A 24,477-nucleotide genomic window follows, 5' to 3' on the forward strand; every position below is an offset into this window, starting at 1 on the left:
CGTGTACACAGGGTTGGACCGTGCTCCATGTACACAGGGTAGGACCGTGCTCCACGTACACTGGGTTAGACCGCGCTCCATGTACACAGGGTTGGACCGCGCTCCGTGTACACAGGGTTGGACCGCACTCCATGTACACAGGGTTGGACCGCGCTCCGTGTACACAGGGTTGGACTGCGCTCCGCGTACACAGGGTTGGACCGCGCTCCGCGTACACAGGGTTGGACCGCGCTCCGTGTACACAGGGTTGGACCGCGCTCTGCGTACACTGGGTTGGACTGCGCTCCGTGATATTGGCTGGGACGTTGAGCCAGTCTGACCCTCAGCGTCAGTTGGGATGTCCAATCGTTCTTGAGCCACCATGTGCTCACTTTCAGACTCGGTGAGTGACTGTGGCTGATTGCTAAACAACATACCCAGCTGGGTGTGCCCACAGCCACCTCACCCGCTAGTGAGAGTCAGAGCCAGCACTCAGTGCTAACGTAGAAAGGGCCTGTGTAATGGGCATCGGATCATGAACACCGGCCTAAGTGCAAGTGAACCCAATCAAACTTACAAAGTGTTTGGGACTTCTCGGCTGGTGCAAGTACAAGTGAAGCTCATGCCCAGGTACTTGTTCTGGGATGTGGGCGATACTGGCACGGCCGTATTTATAGCCCATCCCCAGCTGCTCCGAGGGCATCAAGAGTCAAACACCTAAGCCTAGAAATTGGATCATGCAGTGCCCGATCTTCAGGCTCGGAAGGGTCCACTATGGTGTGCCACGCTGACTCATTCCGCACTGGGATAGCGCCATGTGCCAAATTGGTTAGGTTGTCCCAGAGTGGCCCACAGAGCAGGCCTGAAACCAGCGTAAGGCCCCTTTCCCAGAATCGATGGGGGCTGAGCGCAGCACACACCGTGACTTTCCCCACTCTCGACACTTGGGACACAAGCTGAAGGTGAAGCTGTGCAGAGGGTGGACACCTTGTCCTGATTGGGGCAGCACCAATCTCTTGACCCTGCTCAGACATGGACAGCAGGAACAGCCTTGTCTTCACCGAGTGAGCTACAAACGCAGCATCATGGCAGGTAGAGCACGGCAATTCACTCGGCTCCAGTCAACCGCTTTGTGCCTCAGCATGTCACAGAAATGGGTTAAGTCTTCGTATCTCCACGGGTAAGGTGTGGGGTTTGGTTCCTTTTACAGCCAAGAATTACATAGAATGTACAGCACAGAAACAGGCCATTCGACCCAACAGGTCTGTGCCGTGTTTATGCCCCACACGAGCCTCCTCCCGCCCTGCTTCATCTAACTCCATCAACATATCCTTCTATTCCTTTCTTCCTCATGTGTTTAACTAGCTTTCCCTTAAATTCATCGATGCAATTCGCCTCAACCACTCCATGTGGTAGCGAGTTCCACATTCTAACCGCTCTCTGGGTAAAGAAGTTTCTCCTGAGTTTATTACTGGATTTATCAGTGACTATCTTATATTTATGGCCCCTAGTTTTGGACTCTCCCACAAGTGGGAATATTGGCCGGAATTTTGCCTGCCTGGGCGATTCCGGTGCGGGCAGTGTCCGCGACGGGTCACGACCCCGCTGCTGGCTCCATCCCACTGTTGAAAATGAACTTACCTTAATGGGGCCTATTAAGCCTGCCCAGCACGTTACCCGGCCCAATTAGATGGAGCGGGTCTGGCGACATCATTCATGACACGTTTTCAGCCGGGATCTTTAAAGAGACTATGGCCACATTGCATTTGAAGTTTCATTTAACATCGTGCTCCAGCGTTGGAGTGCTGCAAACACCGACAGTGACTGCACAGAGGCAGAGGGCTGCACCCACGTTCTGCCATGACTCCCTCCATATGCTTATGGAGGGAGTCGGAGCACGAAGGGAGGTCCTCTTCCCTTCTGATGCACGGAAGAGACCTCCCCAGTGTGGTGTATGTAACCTGTTCCACCTTAAGAGAACTACCTTAAGAGATGTACTACTTTCTCTTGGCTGCTGTATACTGTAATACCGGTGGTGACCACACCGGTATATAGGTGTTGTGTAGGGATTGCTGGACAGTTCAGCCCTGACCTCCGAATAGTAAAGACCTGTTAAAAGTTATTCTTGTGGTCTGTGTCCAGTGATTTATAATAAGCATAACTGAGACACACAGACTTAACAGTGGCGACGAGTCCGATCTTACCCTGCGGCAGTTTTACATCCAAGGCAGCTTCGTCCTCAGAACGGGCGTCGAGAAGAGGCATCCGCCCTCATCATCCTGCTGAGCACCATCGCACGGGAGGCATCGAGAACCCGGGTTAAAAAGAAAAATTCTGACCACGAAGCCCTCCATCAGCGACAGGCAGTGATCATCCCTTCTACCACGGTGGTGGGTAAACCGATCAGCGACACGAGCAGAAAGTCGGCCGCATTGACTGTGGAGTGGGGGAGGGAAAACGGAGGAAAAAGGGCGGAGAACTCGACCACGGCCGGTGAAAAGGGCCGGGCTGCAATCGAGGCCGAGAGGCGCAGCAACCGGGGCAGCTTAAGGCACGAGAGCCGTGGAGAACTCATACGCAGCCGGTGTAAAGGACCGGCCTGCATGCGGGGCAACCGCGGGGGAGTAAAAGCAGCGTTGGGGAATTGAGAACCACTGGGGAGGCGAGAACGGCAGCAGCACGGCAATCGCCATTGCAGCCAGCGGGGGAAGAAGGCAAACGCGGGAATCCGCCATTGTAGTCGGCGGGGGAAGAAGACGAGCGCGGGAAAGACCGCCAAGCGCGGGAAGCCACCATTTTAGTAGGCGGGGGAAGAAGACAAGCACGGGAAGCCGCCATTTTGAGAAAAAGAAAAATTTAAAAACTTGCAAGGATGCCTAAACATGGGAACATTAATACCTTTGATAGCGATATCGAAGATTGGACCACGTATGTAGAACGCATGGAAGTTTATTGTAAAGCAAATAAGGTACCAGATGATGAGAAAGCACTAACCTTATTAAGCTCAATGGGTGCGAAGACATACGGGCTATTGAAGCACCTTCTATCACCAGATAAACCGGCGGATCAGACTTTCGCGAATATTGTTACTGTCCTGAAAAATCATTTAAACCCCACACCGCTGATGATAGCGGAACGATTTAAATTTTACAGAAGAACGCAGCTGAAAGACGAAAGCAATGCTGAATTTTTAATTGAACTGCATAAGCTATCAAAGTACTGTCAGTTTTGGAACAGGACTAGCAGATGCGCTGAGAGATAAATTTGTGTGTGGATTGTTAAAAGAAGGAACACAAAAGCGACTGCTTGAGGAGAATGATCTTACGCTTGATAAAGCTGTCACTATTGCAGCATCGCACGAAGCCGCAGCGAGAGGCACTGCGGAAATGCAGCTACGGTCACCGGAACTCAGCACCAATCAAATGGTCTTGGGTACAGTAAAATGTTATCGTTGTGGAAAGACAACGCACGATCAGAACCAGTGCTGGTTCAAAAATCAGGAATGCAGAAAATGTGGCAGGCTTGGTCACATAGCTAAAGTATGCCGGTCAGGAAAGAAGACCAGCAACAAAAAGTCACCGCAGGAAAAGTACAGAAAGGTACACAAGGTGACAGAGAACAGTTCGAACGAACAGAAGTCAAATTCAGACTCCAGCAGTAATGAACTGGGTAGTCTAAGAGTACACAATGTTGGTAATGAAGCAGACCTCCAAACAATCTGGGTCACACTTCAGATAGCAGGAGTCCAAGTGAAGATGGAATTGGACACTGGATCGGCATTGACGGTCATGAATAAGCAAGATTACAAAAGGTTATTCCCACATATTCCCCTACGGGATACGGAGATTGTATTGAAAACATACACGGGGCAAAGAGTATACCCCATTGGGAAGATAGAGGTAAAGGTGGTCCACAAGGGCAAAGAAAGCTGAGGAATGGACTTATATGTGCTACCTGAGGGAGGTCCACCACTACTGGGACGGGAGTGGATTAGGAAAATAAATATGGACTGGCATTCCTTAAAAGCACTAACGGTAGATTCCGGTAAAAAAGATGTCAAACCTAAACGATTGTCCAGAATATTGGACGATGCTAAAGAGGTGTTCCAACAGGGACTGGGAACACTGAGAGGAATTACGGCAAACATCAAGGTTGAAGAACATGCAAACCCGAAATTTTTCAAAGCCAGACCGGTACCTTATGCGATACGACCTGCTGTGAAAGCTGAGCTGGAAGGGCTAGAATGTTCAGGAGTACTGTCTAAGGTAGACTGGAGTGAGTGGGCCACGCCCATTGTTCCCGTCATGAAGCGTTCATCGAGCAACAAGCCGGGGGAACCGGGGAAGGTTCGCATCTGTGGAGATTTCAAGATCACTGTTAATCCGGTGCTTCACACGGTGCAGTATCCGCTTCCGCGGATTGAGGATATCTTCGCTTCGTTGTCTGGCGGGAAACACTTCACCAAGATAGACCTGGCGCAGGCGTACTTACAGATGGAAGTTGAGGAAGAGTCACGCCAGTATCTCACGATCAACACGCATAGAGGCTTGTACCGGTATAATAGACTGGTTTTTGGAGTGGCATCGGCTCCAGCAATTTGGCAGAGGGCCATGGAGCAGGTATTACAGGGAATTCCAGGCACACAATGTTACCTGGACGATATTCTGATTACAGGAGATGATGACGAGGAACACCTTGCAAATTTGGAACTGGTGCTCACCAGATTGAAAGAATATGGACTTCGAGTTAATCGCCAGAAATGTGAGTTCTTTCAGAAGCGGATCTCGTACTGTGGTCATGTCATTGACCAGGAGGGGCTTCATAAGTCTCCTGACAAGATCGAAGCTGTTGTGAAGGCTCCCGCTCCGGATAATGTATCCCAGTTGAGGTCGTTCCTAGGGTTGATTAACTATTACCATAAGTTTCTGCCAAATTTATCCACGGTGCTGCACCCGCTGAACGCTCTTTTGCAGAAGGGAGTACCATGGAAGTGGAGCGAGGACTGTAAGAGGGCCTTTCGCAAAAGCAAGGCATTGATCACCTCAGAGGAAGTGTTGGCTCACTTCAACCCAACACTGCCTATTCGTTTGGCTTGTGATGCTTCTCCATATGGTATTGGGGCAGTACTCTCACACAAGTTGCCAAATGGCCTGGAGAGGCCAGTTGCGTTCGCATCCAGATCATTGACCTCCGCTGAGCGCAACTATGCTCAGATAGATAGGGAGGCTCTCAGCCTTGTGTGGGGAGTAAAGAAGTTTAATCATTACCTGCAGGGCCAAAAGTTTACGCTTCTGACAGACCACCAGCCGTTGGTATCCATTTTTAACCCTAAGAAGGGTGTTTCGGTGATGACAGCACAGAGACTCCAGAGATGGTCCCTTTTCCTAGGGGCACATCAATATCAGATCGAATTCAAAGGTACAAAGCAGCATGGTAATGCTGATGGGCTGTCGCGCCCGCCACTACCTACAGAGGAGGAGGCACCGACGGTTGACCCTGTTGAGTTATTTCACTCGACCATCATCGAATGTTTACCAGTCACCAATGCAAGTATTGAAAGAGAAACCAGGAATGACCCGACACTGTCCCGGGTCTACGAAGTGACAGTGAAGGGATGGCCAGCACATGGTGATCCACTGTTACCGGCATTCTCAGCAAGACGAGACCAGCTGTCCGTCTGTCAAGGAACATTGATGTATGGAACAAGGGTGATTATTCCTCCTAAGTTAAGAGAGAGAGTTCTAAAGGAACTGCATGAAGGTCATCTGGGGGGAGTCAAGATGAAAAGCCTTGCTAGGGCTTATGTGTGGTGGCCGGGTATCGACCAACAGATAGAGGATCTGACGAAAAGCTGCTCAGGGTGCCAAAAAGTGCAAAATGCACCTCCGATTGCACCGCTGCATCCATGGGAATGGCCTTCAACCCCATGGCAACGTGTACATATTGACTTTGCTGGTCCATTCATGGACTCCATGTTTTTAATTGCAGTGGACGCACATTCTAAATGGCCAGAAGTGATTAAGATGACTATTACTACCTCGGAAAAGACGATCACGGTGCTAAGAACGATATTTGCGAGAAATGGATTGCCAGAACAAATATGTTCAGACAACGGACCGCAGTTCGTGTCAGAAGAATTCCAGAAATTCATGAAGAAGAATGGGGTGAAACATTATACCTCTGCCCCATATCATCCGGCTACAAACGGGTTGGCCGAGAGATTTGTACAAACGTTCAAAAAAGCAATAAAGGCCATGAGCGAAGATCAGATTCCACTACAACACAAGGTGGACAAATTCCTACTGGCATATCGAAACGCCACTCATGCAGTGACAAACCAAAGTCCTGCCATGATGTTCTATAACAGGAGGTTGCGGTCCAGGTTGGACTTGTTAAAACCAAATATGCGGAGGGAAGTTGAAAACAAACAGTTCCAGCATATAAATAACAAGGCCACTCGGAGTTTCGAAATAGGACAACCAGTGTTAGCCCGGGACTATAAAAACGAGAAATGGCAATCTGGAACAATTCGGGCCAGACAAGGACCCCTGATGTACACGGTAGATATTGGTGAAAATGTAATACGGCGTCATGCTGACCAACTGGTAGAATCGAGAACAAGGGTCGAACCCATGGTTACGGCAGAGACAACCGTGGAAGAAGTTAGTGAACCTGAAGCATCTACCTCAGAAGTGAATGTACCTGATGATGATGTCCAATCCATAAGAGACCAACTAGATGAGTCACCCCAGCAACCCTGAAAGGCGTTATCCAACTCGAATCAGGAGGCCTCCTCAGAGACTGAATCTTTGAACTGTTTTGCATGAAGTTGTATATATATATGTGATTATGTTATGTTAAATGGGGATATAACTGTTAAGCTAAGAAGGGAGGATTGTGGTGTATGTAACCTGTTCCACCTTAAGAGAACTACCTTAAGAGATGTACTACTTTCTCTTGGCTGCTGTATACTGTAATACCGGTGGTGACCACACCGGTATATAAGTGTTGTGTAGGGATCTGCTGGGCAGTTCAGCCCTGACCTCCGAATAGTAAAGACCTGTTAAAAGTTATTCTTGTGGTCTGTGTCCAGTGATTTATAATAAGCATAACTGGGACACACAGACTTAACACCCAGGAGACGAAAACAGCCTGGTTGCAGATTGCACAGGAAGTCACAAGCAGGGATGTGCTCAGGAGGACCTGGGTGCAGTTCCGCAAACATTTCAATGAGCTCATGAGATCAGGAAACATTAGTACAAAGCCACACTCAACTTCATCCTGCTGTGCCTCTCATCACATCCCCATCACTCTGCCTTCCTTACCCTACTCCTACTCATCCTTATGCACACCAACTTACTTTGCACCTCCACCCATCCCTCTCTCTCTGTCTACATTATCACATCCCCATCTCACTAGCCACCCCTCACACGCACCCTCATCCTAGTGCAATCATACCAACTAACAACACACAAGGGTAGCCACCTGGATGTTTTATCCAATGTTTACGTAAAGTTTCTGCTAATGTGGCGCCAAACATAAAAATCTTTATTTTAGCACTTGGACAGATTTGTGTGCACCTTTGGAAGTGGCTTAGTGAGTTGCAGTGAATGGTGAGACATAACGGTGCCCCCGCAATAGTGATGAGTGTGAAAGGAATGGCTTGGTCATTGTAGGGATCCTTTATGGTGTTGGTGTGGGGTGGTGCCAATCTGGCGCATCATGTGGCAGCCATATAGGTATACAGCATAAAGTGAACTAAATCTGGCCATGGTGAGGCTATCCCTGGCCTCCCGGGCAGCAATGTGCTCGGGTGCTGATGCCCTCTGTCCTGTGCAGCATCAGGTGATTGCGGAGAAGGTTGGTGTTGTTGGTGCTGCTGGTGTTGGGGCTGATCGTGGTCCGATTCTGAGGACCAAGGTGAGACAGTATAAAGAGCACCCATGTTGATGGAATAGATGGCAGGTGACGTACAGATGACAGAAGCATTCTATCAGTGGTGAGAGAGTTCTTCCAATGAGGTGACACTGGGTGGAGACTTTGCTGGAAAGACTGCAGCCTGCAGAATCTGTGCTGGGAATGGACTGAGCAACAGCTTGTGGCTGTGGAAAGTGGTCATCTGTCAGGTGGGAGCTTTTACTGAACATTTGATGCTGTCAAGTAATCAGCTGGAGCAATGGCCACGGAACTCCCGCCTCAGGTTGACAGATGCAGTTCCCGAGCTGCGTGAATCCCGTGGCCATGCAGGGAAATGTAAAAAGTAAGTGGAAAAAGCCTCTTAAAGTGCCAGTAAACTACCCAATAATCATCTCAATCGGGTCGCCCGCCACTGCCGGTCGGGTCGGCTCCGTGATGACAGACGCACCTGGGGGGAAAGACACGTGGAAGCGAGATGACAGCAGATTCCCGACCCTCTGTCAAAAATAAAAACTTTCCCACGTGACCCGCCACCGATCGCGCCCGCTACCACCCCAGAAAACTCCAGCCATCTTCTCTATGTCTACTTATCAAACCCTTTCATCATTTTAAAGACTTCTATTAGTTCACCCCTTAGTCTTTTTTCTAGAGTAAAGAGCCCCAGCTTGTTCGAATTCGCAGCAACACCATTGCCAGTTGGGTGGAGCGGGGCTGGTGGGAGGACAGAATGAAACTAGACACACAAAAGGCCTTTGATAAAGTGCCACATGACAGACTCCTTTACACATTAAGATCAGTGTGTGTTAAGGGCTGTACCTCTCGATGCTGTGTAACCTTGTCCTCCTGTGCTTTCTGAGCAGGCTGTCTCTGGCAGACGCAGACAACTGGAAGCCCCCTCAGAGTGACAGGCCAACCACCAATCTGGACAGCACCATCCTGGCACCAGCACAGTCTCGCAGCATGAATCACCCAATCACATCGCTGGTGCCCAACACCAACACTGAACAGAAGAAGGAACCAGGCCAAGAACTTAAGACATTGGAGAGGGAAGGGGTTTCTGGGCTCCCCGCAGAGCCTGCTGGGAAAGACAGTGACAGCTCCTTTCAACTGCAAGTTCAACCCTCAAAGGAGGCTCGATGGAGGAAGATATCCCGAATGTTTCGACTGATCACCCAGGTTCAGAGAGATCCACAACCTACAGCAAAGAGCAGTCAGATTGACAACACCCCTCACAAGGTATCAATACAGATCCATGTAATGGGGTCATTGGGTAATGGGAGAGTAGGACCCACAAACTGACCAAGGCTGTCAGGTAATTGTTGTTCTGTATCTTTAAAGGATAGCAGGACAGAGCTAGGCTAGATTCCTATCATTTCACAGAGGGTCATTGAAACTGGAACAAGTCACCAGTGTGGATTCACTGCAAGCATTCAAAGGGGAGCTGACCGAGTGTGCAACATACGAACAAAAGCTGGACATTCAGTCCCTTGAGCCATCCCACAACTATCAGCACATATGTCTGGCCGATACAGCTACGTACAGAAGGTGGGTGGTATTATGTCCGTGTATAATTGAGACATGGACTGCAGGAGTTGGTTATAACAGGTCTTTACTGAATGGAGGCAACCTGGAACTACTATGCAAATGTTACTACACAGGCTTATATACAGGGGTGGTCACTACTGGTACTGCAGTATACAGGGGCTGCAGAATATAGTTCCTTCTGCAAAGTACATACACTACAGGTGGGACGTTCAGGGATGTGCCACCCACTCAAAGTACTCTGGTCAGCGTCCCTCTATCTCTCCCTGTGTCCCTCTATCACTCCTTGTGTCTCTCTATCACTCCCTGTGTCCCTCTATCTCCCCCTGTGTCCCTCTATCTCTCCCTGTGACCCTCTATCTCTCCCTGTGTCCCTCTGTCACTCCCTGTGTCCATCTATCTCTCCCTGTGTCCCTCTATCTCTCCCTGTGTCCCTCTATCTCTCCCTGTGTCCCTCTATCTCCCCCTGTGTCCATCTATCTCTCCCTGTGTCCCTCTGTCACTCCCTGTGTCCCTCTATCTCTCCGTGACCCTCTATCTCTCCCTGTGTCCCTCTATCTCCCTGTGTCCCTCTATCTCTCCCTGTGTCCCTCTATCTCCCCCTGTGTCCATCTATCTCTCCCTGTGTCCCTCTATCTCTCCCTGTGACCTCTATCTCGCCCTGTGTCCCTCTATCTCACCCTGTGACCCTCTATCTCTCCCTGTGTCCCTCTATCTCTCCGTGTCCCTCTATCTCTCCCTGTGTCTCTCTATCACTCCCCATGTCCCTCTGTCACTCCCCGTGTCCCTCTATCACTCCCTGTGTCCCTCTTTCACTCCCCATGTCCCTCTATCACTCCCCGTGTCCATCTATCTCTCCCCGTGTCCCTCTATCTCTCCCCGTGTCCCTCTATCTCTCCCCGTGTCCCTCTGTCTCTCCCCGTGTCCCCCTGTCACTCCCCATGTCCCTCTGTCACTCCCCATGTCCCTCTGTCCCTGGATACCGCAAAGGCTCTGGGCCCCGACAATATCCTGGCTGTCGTGCTGAAGACTTGTGCTCCAGAACTGGCCGTGCCTCTAGCCAAGCTGTTCCAGTTCAGCTACAACACTGGCATCTACCCGACAATGTGGAAAACTGTCCAGATATGTCCTGTCCGCAAAAAGCAGGACAAATCCAATCTGGCCAATTACCACCCCATCAGTCTATTCTCAATCATCAGCAAAGTGATGGAAAGTGTCATCGACAGTGCTATCGAGCGGCACTTACTCACCAATAACCTGCTCACTGATGCCCAGTTTGGGTTCAACCAGGACCACTCGGCTCCAAACCTCATTACAGCTTTGGTCCAAACATGGACAACAGAGCTGAATTTCAGAGGTGAGCTGAGAGTGACTGCCCTTGACATCAAGGCAGTATTTGACCGAGTGTGGCATCAAGGAGCTCTAGTAAAATTGAAGTCAATGGGAATCAGGGGGAAAACTCTCCACTGGCTGGAGTCATACCTAGCACAAAGGAAGGTGGCTGTTGTATTGATTTCTTTGTGGGTTCAATGACGAGACATTTATGAAAGAGAATGACTTTTAATCTAAAGCTTGTTCAACTCTTTTATACAGCTTTTACAGGAGACACGATGCTTGTGATGCATCTAGAACGAAACTGAAACTAAAACTGACTGCCTTGCTTCTCTCGGTCACATGCCCTCTGCTGGTCAGGCACAAGCAATCAATACATGCAAACATGCTATTAAGGCATCATAATCGAACAGGCAAATACCATCTCTATTTGCTGATATCATTACATCTCCTTTTCTTAAAACAAAAGTATTTTACTTTTAACTAACAACATGTTTTCTTTGTATTAATCTGCATTTTAACTGTAACACTTAATGAACTTACATTATCATTATCATGATCAAGGTTTTTTAACCTTGCTTTGTGTGTTCACATGAAATATGTCAATACACTAGAACTTGAAGAAAGAATAAGATAACATTACTTCCTTCTATAACAATAGTCCTTAAATTTGCTCAATGAGTCTCTCAGGAGGCTTCACGTGTCTTGAGGATTTTCTGATTGATTGTCCTTGAATCTGAGTTGTTGCCTCAGATGATTGGTTCTCAGCTGTGTGATCAGGTTGTTCAACAGTATCAGTCTCTTGACCTGCTGTGGCTGGTCCCATGAGAAGATCTCGACGATTTCTTCTCAGAACAGCACCCTCATCTGTCTGAATGGTGTATGATCTTGGTTGAACTTCACTCAGGACAGTTCCCTTCTGAGTCCATGTGTTTGTTTTGTCTTTCAACCTTACTTGGTCACCAGTGTGGAGTTCAGGTAGGTTTTGTGTTCCTCTGTCATAGTAGTACTTTTGTTTTTCTTTCTGTTGTTCTTTGAACTTCCTCACTTTCTCCCCCTCTTTTGTTTTCAGGAGGTTCTCCGGGATGGGTAGGTTTGACCTTAGCCGGCGTCCCATCAGGAGTTGGGCTGGTGACTTACCACACTCGAGCGGCGTTGTGCGGTATACAAGCATGCTTTGGTAGAAGTCAGTTCCACTGTCTTTTGCCTTGTACATCAGTCTTTTCACTGTCTGGACCGATTTTCCACTAGTCCATTGGACTGTGGATAGTGAGGACTTGACGTTGTGTGGACAAAGTCCCACTCTTTGGCAAAGTGTCAGAAACTTGCATTGTAAAACTGGGGTCCGTTGTCTGTGAAGACCTCGCTTGCCACGCCATGTCTGGTGAATATGGCTTTCATACATGTTATCACAGCATCTGCAGTGGTGGTGTACAGTCTACAAACCTCTGGATACAGGGAGTAATAGTCTGTGACTACAAGATAGTCCTTCCCTTGACATACGAATAGGTCAGCGCCTACCTTCTGGTAAGGTCTGCCTGGCGCTGGGTGTGACTTTAGTGGTTCTACCGGATTGCTTGCTCGATATTTCAGGCATATTGTGCAGTTTGACACCTCATTTGTCACATCTTGGTTGATTCGTGGCCAGTACATCACCTCTTGTGCTCTTTTCTTACACTTTTCGATTCCCAGATGTCCTCCATGGATCTTTTTTAGCATCTCTTTTCTCAGACTCTTTGGGATAACTATTTTACTTCCTTTGTAGATGATGTCTTCGACCACTGATAGTTCCGCCCTGCAGTTCCAGTACTCTGCTTTGTCAGGTGAGCAGTCTTGCTTCATGTTGGGCCATCCATCCAAGATGCTTTTTCTCAGTCGTCTCATTGTTTCATCTTTGTTTGTCTCAGTCTTTATGAGCTCCATTTTTGCATCTGCTATGGGCAGTGCACTTGTGATCATGTCCACGTAGGCGTTCACTTTTTCATCCATTGTGGTGTTTGCGGGCTCACTTGGGTCAACAGCTCTGGACAACGTGTCTGCTGTATACATCAGCTTACCCGGTGTGTACGCAACATTCAGTGTATAGCGTTGCAGCCTGATCATCATTCTTTGTATTCTAAGCGGACAGCTATTTAGTGGCTTTTGGAACAGTGCAATCAAGGGCTTATGGTCAGTCTCTACACTGATTGCTTGTCCTGCCACAAACTGGTGAAATCTTTCACAGGCGTATGTGATGCTGAGCAGCTCCTTTTCTATTTGAGCATATCGCGTCTCTGCGTCTGTCATTGAGCGCGATGCATATGCAATAGGTTGCCAGTAGTCATATTGTTGCAGAAGGACGGCACCGAGCCCTCTCTGTGATGCATCTGATGATATCTTGATGGGTCTCGCTGGGTCATAAAACCTCAGAACTGGTTCCTCTGTGAGCAGTTTCTTTAGATCGCTCCATGACTTCTCATGCTCATGATTCCATTCCCATTCTATGTTCTTTTCAGTTAGTCTTCTCAGTGGCGCCATCTTTTCTGAGAGGTTGGATATGAATTTCCCCATGTAGTTGATCATTCCATTAAGCCTCTGCACGTCCTTTTTGCATTGTGGCTTTGGCATATTCTCAATGGCGGACACCTTTCTGGGATCTGGTCTGATGCCCTCACTGCTAAGGATATCTTCCACGAATGTCAGTTCTGTCACCCCGAGCTGGCATTTCTCTCTATTCAGCTTCAGGTTTATTTTCCTTGTTGCTTCCAGCACTTTTTTCAGTCTCTCGTCATGCTCAGTTCTCGTGGTTCCCCATACTATGATGTCATCCATTGATGTATCAACTCCCTCCAGGTGCTCATAGATCATATGGATAGTTTTGTGATACACTTCAGGAGCTGAGGCAATGCCAAATGGTAACCTTAGGAATCTGTATCTGCCAAATGGACTGTTGAACGTGCACAGTCTTGAACTTGCTTCGTCCAATTTCATCTGCCAAAATCCTGATGATGCATCTAACTTGCTGAAATACTTTGCATTTGCAAACTGTGCCATGATTTCCTCACGTGTAGGAAGCTTGAAGTGCTCTCTCTTTATTGCTCTGTTTAGATCTCTTGGATCCAGGCAAATTCTGAGCTTTCCATTCTTTTTGTCCACTACGACGAGGGAACTCACCCACTCAGTTGGCTCATCTATCTTCTGAATCACGTTCAGGCTTTCCATCCTGTCCAACTCTGCCTTCAGTTGCTTTTGAAGAGCAAACAGAACTTTTCTGCATGGATGTATGACCGGTGTCATACATTTATCTACTCTGATCATGTGTTCATAGAGTCATAGAGTTTTACAGCACAGAAATAGGCCCTTCGGCCCATCGTGTCTGCGCCGTCCATCAATCTCTGTCCAGTCTAATCCCGTTTTCCAGCATTTGGTCCATAGCCTTGTATGCAATGGCATTTCAAGTGCTCATCCAAATGCTTCTTGAATGTTGTGAGGGTTCCTGCCTCTACCACCCTTTCAGGCAGAGAGTTCCAGATTCCAACCACCCTCTGGGTGAAAAAGTTCCTCCTCAAATCCCCTCTAAATCTCCTGCCCCTTACCTTGAATCTATGCCCCCTTGTTATTGACCCCCCTACTAAGGGGAAAAGTTCCTCTTTATCTACCCTATCTATGCCCCTCATCATTTTGTACACCTCAATCAGGTCCCCCCTCAGCCTTCTTTGCTCCAATGAAAACAACCCCAGCCTGTTTAGTCTTTCTTCATAGCTGAGGTGCTCCATCCCAGGTAACATCCTGGTGAATCTTCTCTGCACCCTCTCTAAAGCAATCACATCCTTCCTATAGTGAGGCGACCAGAACTGCACACAGCACTCCAGCTGTGGCCTCACCAGCGTTTTGTACAGCTCCATCATAACCTCCCTGCTCTTATATTCTATGCCTCGGCTAATGAAGGCAAGTATCCCATATGCCTTTTTAACCACCTTATCTACCTGTTCCGCTGCCTTCAGGGATCTATGTACATGCACACCAAGGTCCCTCTGACCCTCTGTACTTCCTAGGGTCCTACCACTCATTGTGTACTCCCTTGCCTTATTTGTCCGTCCAAAATGCATCACCTCGCACTTTTCAGGGTTAAATTCCATTTGCCACTTTTCCGCCCATCTGACCAACCCGTTTATATCTTCCTGTAGCCTGAGGCTTTCCTCCTCACAATTTACCACCCCACCAATTTTCGTGTCATCTGCGAACTTACTGATCATACCTTTTACATTCTCATCCAAATCATTTATGTAGATCACAAACAGCAAGGGACCCAGCACCGATCCCTGAGGTACCCCACTAGACACAGGCTTCCAGTCACAAAAGCAACCTTCGACCATCACCGTCTGCCTCCTGCCACTCAGCCAGTTTAGGATCCAACGCGCCAAGGCACCCTGGATCCCATGGGCTCTTACCTTCTTGACCAGTCTCCTATGCGGGACTTTGTCAAAAGCTTTACTGAAGTCCATGTAAACCACATCCACAGCATTTCCCTCATCCACCCCCCTAGTCACCCCCTCGAAAAATTCAATCAGATTTGTCAGACATGATTTACCCTTGACAAAGCCATGCTGACTATCCCCGATTAATCCTTGCCTCTCCAAGTGGAGACTAATTTTGTCCCTCAGAATTTTTTCCAATAATTTCCCTACCGCAGATGTTAGGCTCACTGACCTGTAATTCCCTGGTTTATCCCTGCTACCCTTCTTGAATAATGGTACTATGTTAGCTGTTCTCCAGTCCTCTGGTACATCCCCTGTGGCCAGAGAGGTTCTGAAAATTTGTGTCAGAGCCCCTGCAATCTCCTCCCTTGCCTCACACAACAGCCTGGGATACATCTCGTTCGGGCCTGGGGATTTATCCACTTTTTGGCCTGCTAAAACCGCTAGTACCTCCTCCCTCCCGATGCTAATATGTTCAAGTATGTCACAGTCCCCTTGCCCGATTTCTATGTCTACATCATCTTTCTCCATAGTGAACACAGATGCAAAAAATTCATTTAAAACCCCGCCTACATCATCTGGCTCTACACACAGATTGCCACTTTTGTCCCTAATGGGCCCTACCCTTTCCCTGGTTATCCTCTTGCCCTTAATATACTTATAAAACATCTTAGGATTTTCCTTTATTTTGCTCGCCAGTGTTATTTCATGGCCCCTCCTCGCCCTCCTAATTTCTTTTTTAAGTATGCCCCTGCACTTTTTATACTCCTCTAGGGCTTCCTCCGTCTTTAGTCTTTTGTAACTGCCAAAAGCCCCCCTTTTTTTCCTAATGCATTTTTGTATATCCCTTGTCATCCAAGGTTCCCTTTGCTTGTTGGTCCCACCCTTGACCTTTACAGGAACATGTTGGCGTTGTACTCTCTCTATTTCCCTTCTGAAAGCCTCCCACTGCTTTGATGTGGATTTTCCTATAAGTAGCTGCTCCCAGTCCACTTTGGCCAGATCCTGCCTTATCATATTAAAATCGGCCATCCCCCAATTTAGAACCCTTATTTCCGGGCCGTCATTGTCTTTTTCCATGACCACCTTGAATCTCACCGAATTATGGTCACTGTCGCCAAAATGCTCTCCTACTGACACTTCCACCACTTGCCCGGCTACATTCCCTAGAATTAGGTCCAGTACCGCCCCCCCTCTTGTAGGACTTTCTACATGTTGGCTCAAAAAGCTCTCCTGGATGCACTTTAAGAATTCTGCACCCTCTAAGCCTTTCACACTCTGACTATCCCAATTAATATTGGGGAAGTTGAAATCCCCCACTATTATTACCCTATTATTTTCGCACTTCTCTGAGATTTGCCTACATATCTGTTCCTCTATCTCCCCCTGACTGTTTGGGGGCCTATAGTACACTCCCAGCAAGGTGCTTGCCCCCTTTTTGTTTTTAATTTCTACCCATATGGCCTCATTAGAGGAAGCCGCTAATATATCATCCCTCCTTACAGCAGTAATCGACTCCTTAATTAATATTGCAACACCCCCTCCCCTTTTACACCCCCCTCTGTCTCTCCTGAAGATTCTATACCCTGGAATATTGAGCTGCCAGTCCTGACCCTCCCTCAACCATGTCTCCGTGATAGCAACAATATCGTACTCCCATGTGTTCAACAACAACTTCAGTTCATCCACCTTATTTGCAAGACTCCTTGCATTAAAATAAATGCCTTCCAGCCTTGCCATATTCCCTTTTGCCCTCACATATTTTCTCTGCCTTCCCAGCTGACTTGTTTTTTCCTCTGTATTTGGCTGTAAATCACCCCCTACTATAGCTCCACTCTGTATCCCATCCCCCTGCCAAGTTAGTTTAAACCCCCCCCCAGCAGTGCTAGCAAACCTCCCCGCAAGGATATTGGTCCCCCTCTGGTTCAGGTGTAGACCGTCCGACTTGTACAAGTCCCACCTTCCCCAGAAGCAGGCCCAGTGATCCAGGAAACTAAAGCCCTCCCCCCTGCACCATCCCTTTAGCCACGCATTCATCTGTTCTATCTTCCTATTCCTATACTCACTAGCACGTGGCACCGGGAGTAATCCAGAGATTACAACCTTTGAGGTCCTGCTCTTTAATCTTCCACCTAGCTCCCTAAATTCTTGCTGCAGGACCTCATCCCTCTTTTTACCTATGTCATTGGTACCAATGTGGACCACGACCTCTGCCTGTTCACCCTCCCCCTCCAGAATGCCCTGCAGCCGCTCAGTGACATCCTTGACCCTGGCACCAGGGAGGCAACAAACCATCCTGGATTCACGTCTACGGCCACAGAAACGCCTATCTGTTCCCCTTACTATAGAATCCCCGACCACTATTGCTCTCCCACTCTTTTTCCTCCCTTCCTGGGCAGCAGGAGTTCTCCTAGAATGCAGCCTAGACCCTTAAATAGGTCTTTGTACTCTTTCATGAGTTCATCATAGACTGTCTCTCCTTCGCTTTCCACAACGAGGACTCTCTTTACCAGGTTCAGTCTCTCACAGGCTTTTAAACCTAGTATGGCTTGTACCTCCTTTGGCACCACGATTAATGCTAACGTGTGCTCTCTGTCCTTGTGTGTCACTTTGACAATGCATCTTCCTTTCACTGGTATTTCAGTACCTGAGTATCCTGTCACTTTCACTTTGATTCCATGTATCTTTGGTCTGGGTCTAATTTTCTTAAAATCAGTCTCTGATATCACATTAACTTGTGCTCCAGTATCCAATTTAAATGGAATGTGTATGTCATTCACTTTTAGTGTCAACATCCAGTCTCTTTCTTCTTTTTTGTTTTCAGACACAACATCTACATAGAACTCCTCTATGTCGCTTTCATCTACTGCATGGACCTTGCTTTGTTGCATTTGGTTCTTACAGCAACGGGCATAATGGTTGTTCTTGTTGCAACTATTGCATGTTTTACCATATGCTGGACATTTTCTTGGTGGATGCTGTGTACCGCATCGACTACATGACTTTCGATTGTCCCTTTCATTTTCGTTCGCTGGCCACGCCTCTTTTTTCACATTGGCGCTCTTTTTGTTAAACGGTTTGTGTCCGTTCTTACTCACTGCATCCACGTTGCAGCTACTGTCACTGAACAGCTCCTTTGCCTGCAACTTCACAGTCTCTGTAGCCCTACACAGTGCTATGGCTTTTCCCAGGTCTAGATCTTGCTCTCTTAGCAGTCTTTCCCTTAGACCATTATCTGGAATACCACACACCAGTCTGTCTTTTATCAGCGAGTCTGTCAGTCCCCCAAATTCACACGATTTGCTTCTGTTTCTCAGTTCAGTCACATACTGATCAATAGTCTCACCCGTTTTCTGTACACGTGAAAAATCTGTGCCTCTCAAACGTCACGTTACGTTTAGGTATGCAGTAGGCCTCAAACTGTTCCATTATTTTATCTAGCTTCATTTTGTCTCCATCAGCAGCGAATGTGAAGTTATTATACACCTCCAGCGCTTCATCACCCACGACATGTAAGAACAGTGACGATTTCATTTTATCACCTTTCTCGTCAGCTCCGATTGCTGATAAATACAACCCCAAACGTTGTTTGAACCTCCTCCAATTTTCAGCCACATTACCTGTCAACTGAAGCGTCGCCGGTGGGAGTAGCCTTCCATTTTTCACTTCGTTAGCTATTCTCTAATGGTAAGTAACGATGTTCTCTTTTGGCTTGCTAATTTGTGGAGAGCTGATTTAACTTCAGGTTTTTTCTCTTCATCTCTTTCAATCACTTCTGACACCATGTATTGATTTCTTTGTGGGTTCAATGACGAGACATTTATGAAAGAGAATGACTTTTAATCTAAAGCTTGTTCAACTCTTTTATACAGCTTTTACAGGAGACATCATGCTTGTGATGCATCTAGAACGAAACTGAAACTAAAACTGACTGCCTTGCTTCTCTCGGTCACATGCCCTCTGCTGGTCAGGCACAAGCAATCAATACATGCAAACATGCTATTAAGGCATCATAATCAAACAGGCAAATACCATCTCTATTTGCTGATGTCATTACAGCTGTGGTTGTTGGAGGTCAATCATCTCAGCCTCAGGACATTGCTGCAGGAGTTCCTCAGGGCAGTATCCTAGGCCCAACCATCTTCAGTTGCTTCATCAATGACCTTCCCTCCATCATAAGGTCAGAAGTGGGAATGTTCACTGATGATTGCAGTGTTCAGTGCCATTCACAACTCCTCAGATAATGAAGCAGTCCATGCCCGCATGCAGCAAGACCTGGACAACATTGAGGCTTGGGCCAATAAGTGGCAAGTACCATTCATGCCACACAAGTGCCAGGCAATGACTATCTCCAACAAGCGAGACTCTAACCACCGCCCCTTGACATTCAACAACATTACCATCGGTGAATCCCCCACCATCAACATCCTGGGGTGTCACCATTGACCAGAAACTTAACTGGACCAGCCACATAAATACTGTGGCAACAAGAGCAGGTCAGAGGCTGGATATCTGGGTACTCTGTAGCGAGTGTCTCGCCTCCTGACACCACAAAGCCTTTCCAGGCACAAGTCAGGAGTGTGATGGAAAACTCTCCACTTGCCTGGATGAGTGCAGCTCCAACAACACTCAAGAAGCTCGACACCATCCAGGATAAAGCAGCCCGCTTGATTGACACTCCATCCACCACCTTAAACATTCACTTTCTCCACCACCGGCGTACTGTGGCTGCAGTGTGTACCATCTACAAGATGCACTGCAGCAACTCGCCAAGGCTTCTTCGACAGTACCTCCCAAACCCGCGACCTCTACCACATCGAAGGACAAGGGCAGCAGGTGCATGGGAACACCATCACCTGCAACTTCTCCTCCAAGTTACACACCATCCTGACTTGGAAATATATCGTCGTTCCTTCATCATCGCTGGGTCAAAATCCTGGAACTCCCTCCCGAACAGCACTGTGGGAGTACCTTCACCACACGGACTGCAGCGGTTCAAGAAGTCAGCTCACCACCACCTTATCAAGGGCAATTAGGGATGGGCAATAAATGCTGACCTTGCCAGCGAAGCCCACATCCCAGGAACAAATTTTAAAAAACGGACTTTTGTGTCTTTGCAGGAAACTGACGTGGAGAAGCTGTTTAAGATCGCGAGCGAGCTTCTGCAAACGGAGGAGGCCTATGTCAACAGGCTGCACCTCCTGGATCAGGTGAGTACCATGGCAACACTCGCAGCTGATGCAGCACTCCCATTGTACTGCTCCCAGTACATTCCCAGCAGCCTGTGATTACGCCAGCATTGGTCCCAGCGTAATCCCAGCCGCTCCATGATTACTCCTGCACTTGTCCAAGCACAATCCCAGCAGCTCTGCGATTGCTTCAGTACTGGTCCCAGTACATTCCCAGCAGCTCTGTGTTTACTCCAGCAGTGGACCCAGCACATTCCCAGCAGCTCTGTGATTACTCCAGCACTGGTCCCTGCACATTCCCAGCAGCTCTGTGATTACTCCAGCACTGGTACCTCCACATTCCCAGCAGCTCCGTGATTACTCCAGCACTGGTCCCTGCACATTCCCAGCAGCTCCGTGATTACTCTAGCACTGGTCCTTGAACATTCCCAGCAGCTCCGTGATTACTCCAGCACTGGTCCCTGCACATTCCCAGCAGCTCCGTGATTACTCCAGCACTGGTCCCTCCACATTCCCAGCAGCTCCGTGATTACTCCAGCACTGGTCCCTGCACATTCCCAGCAGCTCCGTGATTACTCTAGCACTGGTCCTTGCACATTCCCAGCAGCTCCATGATTACTCCAGCACTGTTCCCAGCACATTTCCAGCAGCTCTGTGATAGCTGTGAGGACTGCTCCCAGCACAATCCCAACAGCTCCATGATTATTCCAGTACTGATCCCAGCAGCTATGAATTTGAGTGAGGATAAATCTTTACCCAGAGTGGTGAGAATGTGGAACTCACTACCCCATGAAGTAGTTGAGACAAGTAGCATAGATGCATTTAAGTGGAAGCTAGATAAGTACATGAGAGGGAAAGGAATAGAAGGATATGCTGATAGGGATCGATGAAGTAGGGTGGCAGGAGGCTCATGTGAAGCATAAGCAGCATAGACTAGTTGGGCCGAATAGTTTGTTTCTGGGCTGTAAATTTTTCTATAATTCTATGTAATCCCATCACACTTCCAACATCTCTGTGATTACTCCAGCACTGGTCCCAGCGCAATCCCAGCAGATCTGTATTTGAGTAAGGATTAATCTCATCACACTACCAGCAGCTCTGTGATTACGGCAGCACTAGTCCCAGCACTCCCAGCAGCCCAGTGATATCTCAGTGAGAACTCGTCCCAGCACACTCCCAGCAGCTCAGTGATGTTTCAGCCCAAGCAAGGTGAATCTCTCACCCTCTACATCCCTGCCCTCGCCTGTGCTCAGCTCCCCTATAGCTGGTCTCAGTGTCTGTTCTCCTTTGTGAAGCTCTGGACATTCACTCCTTTAAAGTAGAGTCACAAGTGGTGGAGTCTGCAAGAAGCCCTCTTTCTTTGCACTCTCAGTTCCTCTCCCTCCTTGCCAGTGATGTACGTCCGATCTCCTCTGTCTGATGGTACCTGCATCGTACTCTCTTCTGCTGCAGGTTTTCTATGTGGAGCTCATGAAAGAAGCTAACGGTGGGAGTTCATTCTCAGAAGACGTAGTGAAGCAGATCTTTTCCAACATTCCCTCCATTTACCTCTTCCACAAGCAGTTCTTCCTCCCTGAGCTGCAGCAACGCATGCAGGAATGGTAAGGGCTGGTGTCTATCGTGTCTGCTGGTGTGTACTGGTCTGTACTGGTGTGCGCAGGTGTGGGCTGGTGTGTACTACTGTGTACTGGTGTGTACTACTGTGTACTGGTGTGTGCACTGGTGTGTGGTGTGGACTGGTGTGTGTTGGTGTGGGATGGTGTATATGCTGGTGTGAGTTTGTGTGTACTGGTGTGTGTTGGTGTGTGCTGGAGTGGTCTGATGTGTACTGGTGTGTGCTGGTATGGGCTCTGTTCAGTGATCTATTCAGGAATTGGGAAGGATTCCTGAATAATGGAGATTAGAACTGGAGCAGATTCCTGGGTAATGGGGACTGGAACTGGAGCAGATTCCTGGGTAATGGGGACTGGAACTGGAGCAGATTCCTGGGTAATAGGGACTGGAACTGGAGCAGATTCCTGGGTAATGGGGACAGGAACTGGAGCAGATTCCTGGGTAATGGGGACTGGAACTGGAGCAGATTCCTGGGTAATAGGGACAGGAACTGGAGCAGATTCCTGGGTAATAGGGACAGGAACTGGAGCAGATTCCTGGGTAATGGGGACTGGAACTGGAGCAGATTCCTGGGTAATGGGGACTGGAACTGGAGCAGATTCCTGGGTAATGGGGACTGGAACTGGAGCAGATTCCTGGGTAATGGGGACTGGAACTGGAGCAGATTCCTGGGTAATGGGGACTGGAACTGGAGCAGATTCCTGGGTAATGGGGACTGGAACTGGAGCAGATTCCTGGATAATGGGGACTGGAACTGGAGCAGATTCCTGGATAATGGGGACTGGAACTGGAGCAGATTCCTGGGTAATGGGGACTGGAACTGGAGCAGATTCCTGGGTAATGGGGACTGGAACTGGAGCAGATTCCTGGGTAATGGGGACTGGAACTGGAGCAGATTCCTGGGTAATGGGGACTGGAACTGGAGCAGATTCCTGGGTAATGGGGACTAGAACTGGAGCAGATTCCTGGGTAATGGGGACTGGAACTGGAGCAGATTCCTGGGTAATGGGGACTGGAACTGGAGCAGATTCCTGGGTAATGGGGACTGGAACTGGAGCAGATTCCTGGGTAATGGGGACTGGAACTGGAGCAGATTCCTGGGAACTCTGTTCACTATCTGAGAGTTATCGGTTTTGTAGATTTGGCACATTATTGTCAATCCATGGAAGGGATTGGACAGTATGTTGTCTATGAAAGCAATGTGCCTCTTTCAAAATGAGGAGACACTGTGGCAAGGAGTTGCCTGCATTTGACTGAGTTTTCAGAGCAGGGAGATGCGCACTGCGCCTCATGGCTCTGGGGAGTAGCGTTGCCTGGGTTACGGGTCAGTAAATGTTACTGTTCCCAGGAATCCTTCAGATAGTAGAGGCTGAGAGTTAAGTCCCCCACCTTGTGACATTGACACCTGACAACCTGCTGTCGGCTGTTCCCTTTCAGGAATGTTAATCCCAGGATCGGGGATGTGATGCACAAACTTGCCCCATTCCTCAAGATGTATGGGGAATACGTGAAACATTTTGACAAAGCCATGGACCTACTGGACACCTTGTTACAGAAGTGCCAGCCCTTCCGCGACATTATTCAACACATCCAGGTATGGAATGCAGGCCTGTACTCTCACTGCGAGTCATAGCTGGAGACAACAGGCCAGGATGGAGAGGAGAGAGGATGGGGCTCTTCCTGACCCACTGTCCTCTGGTACTATTACCCATCAACTGGGCACCCTGGGGGTAGCAGGTGGTATTGCACTAATACAGTGTGAGCGACTGAATCTATAATTACTGGGTAACTGATTGTGTGTGTGGATCACTAGAGCTCCATGGTGTGCAATCCATGTGTTATCTGATCACTAGAGGATCATAGTGTGCAGTCGTTGTGTTATCTGATCACTAGAGCTCCATGGTGTGCAATCCTTGTGTTATCTGATCACTAGAGCTCCACAGTGTGCAGTCCTTGTGTTATCTGATCACGAGAGGATCATAGTGAGCAGTCCCTCCCCCCCTCCTCCCACTCCCCTTCCCTTCCCCTTCTTCCCATTCCCTCCCTTTCCTCTTCCCATTCCCCCTTCCCCCCTTCCCATTCCCCTTTCGCCTTCCCCCCTTCCCATTCCCGCTTCCCCTTCCCCGCCTTCCCATTCCCCCTTCCCCTTCCCCATTCCTCTTCCCCCTTCCCCCTTGCCCCCTTCCCCCCTTCCCATTCCCCCTTCCCCTTCCCATTCCCCCCTTCACTTTCCCCTTCCTCCATTTACCCCGCTGCCCCACTCCCCTCCTCCCCTTCCCTCCCTCCTTCCCCTCCGCTTCCACCTTTCCTCCCCTTCCCCCTCCCCTTCCCCTCCCTCATCTCCCCCCTCCCTCGGTCTCCCCCTCCCTCTCTCCCCCCTCCCTCCCCTCCTCTTCCCCCTCTCCTCCCCCTCTCTTCCCCACTTCTTCCCCCTCATCTCCACTTCA

The 24,477-nt window shown here is 48.6% G+C and overlaps 1 protein-coding gene across 1 annotated transcript in view; it reads left to right on the forward strand.

The window, feature by feature from the left end:
- LOC147105385 (FYVE, RhoGEF and PH domain-containing protein 2-like) overlaps positions 1 to 23,663 on the forward strand; it is a 184,482-nt gene extending 160,819 nt beyond the window's left edge. Inside the window, exons 3-6 of the mRNA XM_086011804.1 lie at positions 8,757 to 9,132; positions 20,348 to 20,437; positions 21,869 to 22,017; positions 23,468 to 23,663. Coding sequence (XP_085867930.1) covers positions 8,757 to 9,132; positions 20,348 to 20,437; positions 21,869 to 22,017; positions 23,468 to 23,663 — 811 coding nt within the window. The remainder of the gene's footprint in view (positions 1 to 8,756; positions 9,133 to 20,347; positions 20,438 to 21,868; positions 22,018 to 23,467) is intronic.
- Positions 23,664 to 24,477: the final 814 nt, after the last annotated feature.

Source organism: Somniosus microcephalus, chromosome 18 (genome assembly GCF_052327205.1).
Source record: "Somniosus microcephalus isolate GS21.2 chromosome 18, FLI_Smic_1.0, whole genome shotgun sequence".
Taxonomy (NCBI): domain Eukaryota; kingdom Metazoa; phylum Chordata; class Chondrichthyes; order Squaliformes; family Somniosidae; genus Somniosus; species Somniosus microcephalus.